Source organism: Nanorana parkeri, unplaced genomic scaffold, assembly GCF_000935625.1.
Source record: "Nanorana parkeri isolate BGI_ZX_2015 unplaced genomic scaffold, ASM93562v1 scaffold204, whole genome shotgun sequence".
NCBI lineage: Eukaryota > Metazoa > Chordata > Amphibia > Anura > Dicroglossidae > Nanorana > Nanorana parkeri.
Window position 1 is genome coordinate 1518713 of NW_017306472.1, and position 11305 is coordinate 1530017.

General features: G+C 46.0%; 1 protein-coding gene across 4 annotated transcripts in view; it reads left to right on the forward strand.

Moving 5' to 3' along the window:
- The first annotated feature begins 387 nt into the window (after positions 1 to 387).
- Positions 388 to 11305, forward strand: part of FOSL2 (FOS like 2, AP-1 transcription factor subunit) — a 23035-nt gene continuing 12117 nt past the window's right edge. For 2 of the 4 annotated variants that reach the window (XM_018555611.1, XM_018555613.1), the window contains exon 1: positions 1117 to 1244. In XM_018555611.1, coding sequence (XP_018411113.1) covers positions 1131 to 1244 — 114 coding nt within the window. In that variant the 5' untranslated portion in view covers positions 1117 to 1130. Of the gene's footprint in view, positions 515 to 1116; positions 1245 to 11305 lie in introns of those variants that run through there. The other 2 variants (XM_018555615.1, XM_018555616.1) reach the window with 2 other exon arrangements.

The window sequence follows — 11305 nt, forward strand, 5'->3', positions numbered from 1 at the left end:
TGCACACCTATCACACCCCCTGAAGATTTTGGAAATGTGACAAGCTGCTGCAGCTTCTCCCTATGCTCAGAGCCCCTCTGCAGCTTTCGCAGCCAGAGAGGGAATCCCTGCCCGCTGACGTCACCAGAACCAAGGAAACCCGCAAACGTCACAAGACGCAAATGACCATATTTGGCGACATGCGTCAATGGACGAGACCACGTTCCACAGAGAGAGGAGGGGGCGATCGATGTCTATCCACGTCCCGGAACGGACCCGGCGGAGCCCAGAGAGCCCTTACGGACCGGGTCCACCTAGCCACACGCCGCAGAGACAGCCTGGGCCGGGCAGGAGAGAGCTGGGCCGGATCTGTGGGCCGGAACCTCCCATTGTTAATGTGGGGGAGGAGAGATGACGTCCTCAGTGCTGGGAGCTCAATAGAAAATCAGAGAGGGATTGATCTAATGCCATTCCACTGACTCATCCACTGAGAGAGAGAGAGGGAGACTGACTCATCCAGCACACTAACCTGGAGGTGAGCTGTTACATTGTATCACTGAGCGCTGTGACTTGTTACATTGTATCATTGTCATCCCCGGGATTCCTGCACCCAGCTGAGTGCTGACACTGTATACCAGCCTCATCCCCGGGATTCCTGAACCCAGCTGAGTGCTGACACTGTATACCAGCCTCATCCCCGGGATTCCTGCACCCAGCTGAGGGCTGACACTGTATACCAGCCTCATCCCCGGGATTCCTGAACCCAGCTGAGTGCTGACACTGTATACCAGCCTCATCCCCGGGATTCCTGAACTCAGCTGAGCTGTTGCATCCTATTTGAGCCTCATCCTTGGAATTCCAAAACTCAGCTCAATGGTCACGTTGTGCACCAGCCTCGTCCTCTGGATTCTTTAGCACATCTGGCCGACCACACTGTATCAGATTGGCCGATCTCCTGTCAGAGGATCTGTTCCAGTACCGGATCCCCGGTCTCCGCTGAGTGGTCACGTTGTATCTCATCCCCGGGATCCCCGATCGCTGTCGCTTGGTTACATTGTATCAGCCGGGAGCTGCTCGGTCTCTCCCACCTCTGATCGGTCCCCGGTGCCCGGCTACGTTGGCACTGAAGAGCGCTGCCCTTCCCCCGGATCATGTACCAGGACTACCCAGGGAGTTTCGACAGCTCGTCCCGCGGTAGCAGCATCTCTCCGGGAGGCCAGCCCGAGGGATACCCCGGTCACCCCCTAGCTACCTCTTTGCACCAGGTGAGGAGGGCGAGTCGTGCCCGACTGTCTGGTCGTGTCTGTGTCTGTGCCTGTGCTATGTGGAGTCCTGTATGTGGTGTCAGTTCGGTGTATGATCTGAGGACTGCTCCTTGAAGGGGGTTCCAGCAATAGATGAGAGGATCAGCAAAGGAGACCGGTCTTGCGTAGGGAAATGATGGCCATAGAGGGGTCTGGTCATTGAGCATTAGGAGCTTGTTGAACATGAGGAGCCCTCAGTAATGAATTAGACCGGCCTTTGTCCGGAGTGGTTGGTCTCTTGTGGCACTGAGATCTAATAATGTGAAATTAACTAACCTTGTTGTTTTGCTAGCCTCGTATTATAATATAGACTATAGCCCATGTGGCAGGACTACCCCAGTATAAAATTGTCCAGTCCTTTTGTGGCAGGGCAACCCTCATTTTATAATGGACTAGATCTCTTGTGGTAAGGCAATCCTCGTTTTAAAAAAAGACCCTCATTTTAAGGTGGACTCTTGTGGCAAGGCACCCCTCAGTATAGAATAGACAATCTTCCTTGCGGAAGATAACCCTTTAGTATAGGAAAGACCAGTTCTCTTGTGGCAGGACACCCCTTAAGCTAGACCAGTTCTCTTGTGGCAGGACCCCCCCTTAAGCTAGACCAGTTCTCTTGTGGCAGGACACCCCTTAACAGAGAATCGATCAGTCCTCTTGTGGAAGGGCAACCCTCATTTTAGAATTGACCAGTCCCATTGTGGCAAGTCTCTCCTCAATACAAGATAGAACAGTCCCTTTGTGGCAAGACATCCCTCCATAGAGAGTAGACTAACCCATCCATGGCAGGGCACCCCTCAGTAGAGCATAGACTAACCCATCCATGGCAAAGCACCCCTCATTAGAGCGGAGACTAACCCATCCATGGCAGGGCACCCCTCAGTAGAGCGTAGACTAACCCATCCATGGCAAAGCACCCCTCAGTAGAGCATAGACTAACCCATCCATGGCAGGGCACCCCTCAGTAGAGCGTAGACTAACCCATCCATGGCAAAGCACCCCTCAGTAGAGCATAGACTAACCCATCCACGGCAAAGCACCCCTCAGTAGAGCGGAGACTAACCCATCCATGGCAGGGCACCCCTCAGTAGAGAGAGGACCTTGGTGGTCTTTTGGTGGTTTGTGGACCTTTGGTGTAGTCTTGTTTCATGACCAGTTCTTTTTGTGGTTGGTGGACCTTTTCATTGTAGAGTCTCCCAGCCTTCCCGTGGTCAGGGATCCTATCATTATACACTAGAGTAGTCCATAAGGACTTCCGTACACAGTTTTGTCATGCTGACACAAAGTCCTTTGGTAGTAATGCAGCCCTCAGTCCTGAATGTGACAAACAATGTCCTTCAAGACCCACCTAACCAGTTCATTATGTCTTATATAACTCTAGCCCTCTGGCTGTGTAGTTTTAGTACAGACATGGCCAGTCCTCTTCATGGCTGTGCACCGTCTTTGTGACAGACATGTCCTTCACATGACCGGTCCTGAATGTACTCGATCCCTCCCGTTTAAAAAGAACATTGTGTGAATAAGAGTTATGCTTACAACAGAGGCATGTCCTGACCTGTTTCTGGTTGGTAACCACCTAGTTTGGAATTGGACAGACATGTATGGGACGGTGATCCCAAGGTATTGGTGACCCCCAGGCATGTGAAGCAGGACATTGGTAGTAACCCTCACAGGACCGCCGTACACGCTACATCTACATGACATTCCACATCCATCATTGTTCAGTCAACGTTTGAATTTGGTTCTGCGGCTGCTGAATCACATTAATTGGGTCTCGGCTCAGGCAGCTACAGAGTGTCATTGGCTGAGGTGGGGGTATGATTCACCCACACAAATGTCCTATACAGCGTAGCACATGGTGCATGTAACCCTCTCTGTACCAGAGGCCAGCAACACTGCTTATTCCTTCAACATGCAATTATGTTCTTCAATCAGAAAAATGCAAAATATGAAAGATTTCATAAGCATGAACTTGTAGGTTCAGCATGCTGGCCTTATGTAATGGGTTCCTCCCCAGCTTCTATTTAGGGCCTGTGAGGACTTGTAGTCCTACAACAGTTGGGGAACCGCCAGGACGTAAGGCGGCTCTCTGGCTTTTATTTACCTGTATTGGAGCAGATCGTTCGTGTGTGTTCTTTTGTGTTCTGACACTGGCACAGCCACTCGGCACATTTTAAAGACACCGCAGTGCAGTCTTAGCGACGCTTCATAACCACAAGTTGTCTTTTTCTGAGAATCGAGGTGATTTTTCGAAAGCTTCCTGGCCGCACGCTCATCTGCAGGCGTGTTTGGCATTGAGGTTTTATGTACGAACCAGTGCACCACCCTATTTCAGGTAGCGGGGTGCCTCGACGGAAATGGAGGTGCCTTAGGTTAAAAAAAAGAAAATTGCAGTCACGCTTTTATGAATTTGTGTTTTCTTAGTGCGCGGTGCGATTATCCACCCTCTGCACTTTGTTTTATTGATTAGAGTACAAACATTAAAGGTCAATGTGCTACCACACCCTGCCCACCTCGTTCTGCAGCCGGGTAAAGTCTGATACAAGGGGGACCTGCTGCTCACAGCGGCCAGGGGAAAATAACCACTTGGACTGTTCTCTATTTATGGTACTGTACACCCCCCCCCTCTTCCCCACAACCTCCCAGCAGGACCAACAGATGGTCCTACTTGTTAAATAAACTTCATATACTTACTTACATGCCAGCTCTTGTGTAAAACAAGCGTGCTTCGTTATTTTGCATTGCTTAGAATGCTTAAATCCCTTGTGTCCAACCTGTCTGTGGACTTATACTGTGATCATTGGGGTCCCCTGCAGGTAGTAGTCTGTGTTTTCCTTACCTAGGTGTGTACTTGGACCAGAGCTGGTTCTAGCAGTTTTATGTTTTTGATCTATTTATTTTATTTTACTTTTAGTTTGTGGTATTTTAGTTTTTATGTGTTTTTTTTTTTTTTTTTTTTTTTTTTCTTCCTGTCTGATCTTCTCTTATAATGTATTTTGCTGAGATAAATATCAAACATTGGCATAGGTAATTGTTAAAGGGGCAGAAGGGAGCACAAATATGGGCTGGTTGTTTTGTGAAGTGGCTGTACCAGCAGTGATCTAGCAGTCTTATGTAATGGGTCTCCAGTGACTGTCTCCTATAGCATGACCCAAGCGTCCTACAACTCCTATTGCATGTTTGCAGTCTCTAACCATCTCTTGTAGCATGTCTTCTCTGTATCATTGCATTCACTGAATATTATATGTGACCCTTTGGTGATTAGGGGCCGCACTTGAGGCTCCCTGTGACAGGACCACCACTGGTTTGAATATATGCTTTGGAGGAGTGTTTCCCAACCAGGGTTCTGTGGAGGTTCCCCTGAGGTTGCTAGAGGTTCCTTGAGCAATGGTGGATGGATGTCCCACCACTAGTCAATGCAAGCGGGCAATTTTCCACTAACCACCAATGTAAGGGCTCACTTCTACCCTGCCCACAAATGTTAAAGGACCCCTCAATCTTTACTGTCTGTCATCCTTTACTGTAGTTATTCATTTTAGGAATTTTGGCAAAATTGTTTTTGTATTGGGTTGGTAAAATGATCTGCCCTGGGTGTCCAATACCCTAAGTACGTCATGTTACTTATTTAAAGCTTTCTTCAACTTGCTGATCACATTGATGTGCCATGAGCTTTTGGTAGAATCCTTTTTAGCAGGGGTTCCCCGAGAACCTACAAATATTTCAAGGGTTCCTCAGGGGTGAAAAGATTGACAAAGACTATTTTTAGAAGGAAATATATATATTTTATTACATTTTATTGAAGTATTCGTGTACAAAAAGAGTTCAATTGACCAACCTTGGCCCAGGGAGTGGGTGGTTTGGACCACAAATGAGATCCTTCAATCCATGTCGGGAGTCCATGGACTGTTACATTTTTTTATTTGTTTTTGGTCCCTGAAACGTTGTCAAACAGAATTTGGGGACCCAGAAAAGTAGAAAAGAAAAACAAGTGAGCACTCAGATCTGAGAGACAACTTTAGTATGAGCGACAGATGTAAAATAAGGTATTGCGGATTAATTTGCACTTTGCATGTCTTGCAAAAATGTTTGCAGTGCTTAAAAAAAAAAAAAAGTCCTTCGGAGCCCTTGCACCTGGATTTAAGGCTAGGCATTTTCTTTTGTCTCTGAAAACACTGCAGAGATTACAAGGATGGGGTGGAACTGTTTAGAGGGCATTGGGATCAACAAAGTTGTACTCCACCCCTGTCATTCCCACTCACTAATGCAACCATTGTTAACCCCATCTGTGCCACAGCTGCAAACGCCTAACCTACGACTCGATTCGTTGTAGGATTTCAGACATTGCTGCTCTGATCTAGATTCCTCTGATCTAGATTCCTGCACCTTCTCCATCACTTGCCTTATACTATCATCTCGTATTAAATGTTTTCTTTATTTTAACTTGAAAAAGGTAACCTTGCTTTCCGGAATGTGTTAGGAAGAGGAGACGTGTAGATACTTATTTGTCGTTAAGGTAGTGAACATTATTCTATTGCATATCAAGAGTTGTCGAGCGGCAAGCTTTATATTTAGAGAAGTGATGGACTGGGGTTTTCAATGTGTTTCCTCTTTTACTATGTGGTGTAGCATGCTGCTGGCTGCTTACAATATTACAGAGAGGTGGCGCAGGGCCTGCAAGGCTGGTTAGGGTATCACAGAGGGCAATACAGTGACACAATGCACCGTAGGCTGTACATTGGTGTTAGAGAGGGGTAAAGAGGGTCACGGAATAGTGTATATTGCAATGGCGAGGTTTAGAGAGGTGGCGTGATTGGATAGGGTGTCACATAGAGTGACATTATGCACTATAGGGTGTATATTAGTATTAGAGAGGGGTACAATGTGTCACTCGTAACTGGCAGAATAGTTTATAGTGCAATGGAGAGTTTTAGAGAGGTGGCATGACTGGATAGTGTCACATAGAGCGATATAGTGGCATGCACTATAGGTTATACTGTATATTGGTGCTAGAGAGGGGTACTATGTGTCACCAGTAAATGGCAGAATATGGGAGTGAAGATATTTGGTGAGGGGTAAAAGGTGTCACTGTTAACTGGCAGAATAATTTAGATGGCAGTGGAGAGATTCAGCGAGGGGTAAAGAGTGTTACTGATAACTGGCAGAATAGTTTAATTGGCAAAGGAGAGATTCAGAGGGTGGCAAGGCTGGGTAGGGTGTCACATAGAGCGATATAGTGACACAATGCACCATTGGTGTTAGAGAGGGGTACAACGTGTCACTACTAACTATCACAATAGTTTATATGGCAATGGAGAGATTCAGCGAGGGGTAAAGAGTGTTACTGCTAACTGGCAGAATAGTTTAATTGGCAAAGGAGAGATTCAGATGGGGTGGCAAGGCTAGGTAGGGTGTCACAGAGGGCGATATAGTGACACAATGCACCATAGGCTGTATATTGGTGTTGTTGGGGTACAGAATTGTTCAGCGCTCATGGCAACAGAGGGATTCAGAAATGTGGCACAGGGCCTGCCCGACTGGATAGGGGGGTTACAGAAAGCAATATAGGGACACAAAGCACCCATGGGATGTATTTTGGTGTCACAGAGCGGTACGGAGTGTCGCTGCTAAGAATAGTTTATATGGCAGAGAAGAGATTCAGGTGGTAGCAGTTGGCACTTAGTTGCACTGGACCTTTCTGCATTTAATGGACTATGACAGAGAAATATATGGTTACATAGGATACCATTTGCTATATATAGTGTTAGAGAGGACTGTAGAATGGCATGGTGCACCATAGACAATAGTGGCATACTGGTATGCAAACAGTGATGGGCACAGCAGTATAGCGTGGCGCACATAAAGAAAAGAACATGGGATTTGGCAGGCGGTCTATGGTAGATAATGATCTAAGACCATACAGTGCATCTGGTGCCCACAGGGCAGACAGGATGCTTTGGAGATGGAGCCAAGTACCTCTAGAATAAGTGTTGCCAGAATGTTAGAATAAAATTAAGTTCTTAGTTTACTGTCCACACCCAAGGGACAGGGAAGGCTGCTCAGAAATTAGATCACTGATATAAATACTTGTTTCTGCCAACTGATCCAATTATTGTAGGAAAGGACTGATGGGGAACATGCTGCCTCACACGCAAAGAGCGTAAAACTGGCACCATGCTTCATAGGCATGTGCCGATCTGCAAGTATTCTGCTGCCCCCTGCTGGATACCAGTATGCAGTGCAGCATAGAACTCAACAAAAAGCCATATACTGTATACAAACTTCAAAGCCATGTACTGTGCGTAAGGTATTTGAAAGCATCTATTAGATTTTCTAGATCTTTAATATAAGCCGAGGCAATAAATAAGAAAACCTGTAGATAGGATTTTCTAAAATTTACATTTTACCATAGGCTCTGATTAATGTCTTCTACATCTATTTACAGACTTCTCATATAGACATAGTGCATAAGGTTTCTACAGTTATTCCATGTCAACATGCAAATTTTTAAAGCTTGCAGTTGGGCACAATGGATAATTTAAGAGCCTGTGCAAGTTTGATATATTGATTGACCTAGTACAAATGATGCCCAATGACCCGGGTCCACTTTCATCAGTATGACCGCATGGAAATGCTGATACTTGGTTGCTACGGGTTATGGCACGCCACGGCATTTTGCACAATTTTGAGTTGAACATAAGCGGAACCTTGTTTGTTGGCGGTAAAGTTACCGGTGTTGTCGATTTGAATTCCAGGAAGGATTCTGTATGCATAGAGTTTGTATGCTCTCCCTGTGCTTGTGTGGGTTTCCTCCAGGCCACACTCCAAAGCCATGCTGGAAGGATACTTGGCTCCTGTATAAATTGGCCGTAGCATGTGAGATAGGGACCCTAGATTGTAAGCTCATTGAGCGCAGCACCTGATGTGAATGTGCAGTGTGTAAAGCATTCAATCGTCAGTGTTTATTGAGTAATAACAATTATAACATTAATAATAATTAGGCCAAACCGCATACAGCGTTATCAGTCCTTCAGATCCAATATAAGTGCCAAATATTCCTCTGTATCAGTTTAGATTGTGGAATGTAGGTGGAGGGACCAATAAATATGCAAAGATGCCCGATTTAGATAACAGTGAAAATTACACTTGATTTAGTAAGTTATTAACATTTTATTATGCAGTTCCTTTGAAGCTGTTGGGTCTTGTTTTACTGGCTTGTGGGAATACAAAATACTTGGCATATCGCAAAAGAAATTCCCACCTAGGCCTTGTTTTCACCATAATAGACATCCTCACCCATGTCGTGGGGGGGACGAAAATAGCCTTGCAGTGGGGCTACCCTGGAGTGCAAGGGTTAACTGCTTGTTAATGTCTAAGGGTACCCGGGAAAAGGACTTTTAATAATTACCTGATCCCCCGCTTCCACTCAATCCAACACCGGCTCTTGCAGGCTCTTCTCCCCCAAACACTCCAGCAGTTGGAGGCCCGCTGAGGTCATCATGTCTAATGCAGGGCTCGTAGCCCTACATTATATATGAGGATGCCATTGGACAGTCTACAAGCCAGAGCATAGGGGAGAAAGGTGAGTGCAGACTGCCTGGGGAGCGGGGATCAGGTAAGTAAATCTGCTGTACAGCAGTCCCCTGGCGTTAACCCTTGCAGTACAGGGGTAGCCCCACTGCAAGGGTAGTTTTTTTTTTTTGGGGGGGGGGGGAGGCTTGTGAACCACTTTATTCTCCAAGAATGTCTGGGAACTGTTTTTTCTGCATCTGTGTGTTTTGAAGCACACATCCAACGTAGGTCTGCAGATCCCATTTACCCCAATGGTTCCATGGTGGGTGACCGTTCCGTGGCTGCGCTTGACCTGCTTTATGTTCCGTTTCATTGGACGCAGCAGATTCCACTGAGACATTGCAGGCAGAGCAGGTCAAACGCAGCCGTTGGAACTTCCCACTTGGTCTCCCCCTTGGGGTTAATGGAACGTTCATAGACCGGAGTTGTCAGTCTCCTGTTTCTGGTCCTAGTTGAGATCTTGAATCAGCATACAGAATTCAGGCATATGTCAGGCGATGGGGAAGTAAAAGAGAATTGTAGGCTTGGAAAGTTTCAACTTTTTTTAAGTTAAAGTTATCAGGCGACATGAGGAGCGCAGAAAGAATCAACTGCACAAAAAGAGAAAACCTTTCATAGATTGTCACTGGTTTAGGGCTTTTTAAGTGGAGTTCCCCTTTAACTAATGTCAACAGCCTTTTAGGATCTTCAGCCGTCCCCAGGCAGACTGGCAGAGTCACACACAAGGTCTATTCCAGCAGTCTGAGCATGCACACTATTTCCTGTTTGTTTGAGCCATTACCCAATAGTGCCTGAGGCTGCCGAGCCATCCGCCTGTATTTCAGCTGCCGTCCTGCATCTGTCCCTGCGGAGGGGAGACATTCCTATGTGGGGCATGCACCTTAAAGTAAAATGAAACTCTCATTTGTTTTTTTTTACTCTCTGTCCGATAAATAGGTATTTTCTGTGCAAGACGGCATGCCAAACGTCCTAAAAGAAATACAATTATTTAATGATAAATACACTCGGATTAGTCAGGTTTCTGCTGCATTCTCCCAGTCATTACATCATTAGTCCCTGCAGATAGAGCAATCTAAAGATCTAGTGTGGCATCACTGATTCCAGCAGCAGCAAAGATGACAACACTGCAGTGATCTCACAGCAGAAGGAAGAGTGTTGTCACCCTATCAAAGGTAGTGTCTATCCCAGCAGTGGGCAACTTCAGCCCTCCAGCTGTGCTTTATCTACAAATCCCAACATGCCTCTGGGAGTCATGCCTGTAACTGTCAGTCTTGCAATGTCTCATGGGACTTGTAGTTTCACAACAGCTAAGGGGCCAAAAAATTGCCCACCCCTGGTCTATCCCATAGTTCAACAGGTATTCTAAAATTTCCCCATCTTTCTGGTATGTGCATAGCTCCCAAATATCCCCCTGTCCCTCACTTCTCACCTGTCCCTCTGTTTGATCTCATGTATAGCCCAAATGTACATTTTAACTACCAGCGGCGTTATACAGCAGTAAACCTTTCACCCAATCTCTCTAAGGTCCAATTGACACGATGCATGAGCACATGTGCGTTGATGCCTGTTATGCTGTGCATGTGCATTGCATTAAGGCAGCACATTCATTGAAATGGGCTGCAAAAATTGCACCAAAAAGGTGCATGCAGCATTTTGTACTACGCATCAAGGAACGTTGGGGTGCCATTCAGAATGCAGTAGTGTGAATAGTCCAATTTGTCATTTTAAAAACCTGATATAAAGGCGTAGTGAAAAAAAAAGTGCTTCTGGGTTTAACCAATCATCATATTTTGTGTATTCATTGCTTTTGGTCCGTGTAATTTGGGGCATGGCAGGTGGTGTGCCCTTTGCCAATTTACTTTGTGCCAAAAGGTGTCCCTCTTTCTCATGTCAGTTAATAGGAATGGACATGACATATGTGATGATCTAGCTCAGGATTAGGCAACCTTGGCACTTCAAGGTCCTCTTTGAGTTGGGGTGTTGAATGTGGGGTGCTGGATCTATGGCTGATTGGTAGAGTGATGAGTCTGGATTCGTCGGCTACCAAACAAAAAGGGGTTCTCCCCAATACCAGGGGTCATCCTAATTAGGAACTCTGTATGTAGCCAATGGAAAAAGGAGTGCCAAACCCACGCTTTTGGCAGTCCAGATATGTACTTTATTGATACCACAAACAGCAGAAGGATGACCTAAAAATAGCCTATTTGATAGTTGTATACCTGGGGAATGATTCCAAGTACATATCAGGACTCTCAAAATCATGGGGTTGGGGCTCATTTTTCGATTGGCTCCATACAGGCCAAAAGAACTAAAGATACCTACAATGAAACCAGAGGGACCTCAGTAAGTAACCTGAAAACATTTCAAAGTTTATTTTTAAATGGAGTGGCCTTTTCATTCTATTCGGCGGTTTCAACATCCAGTAGGCCAGGGGCAGCTCTTATTTAACCCCCACCCCC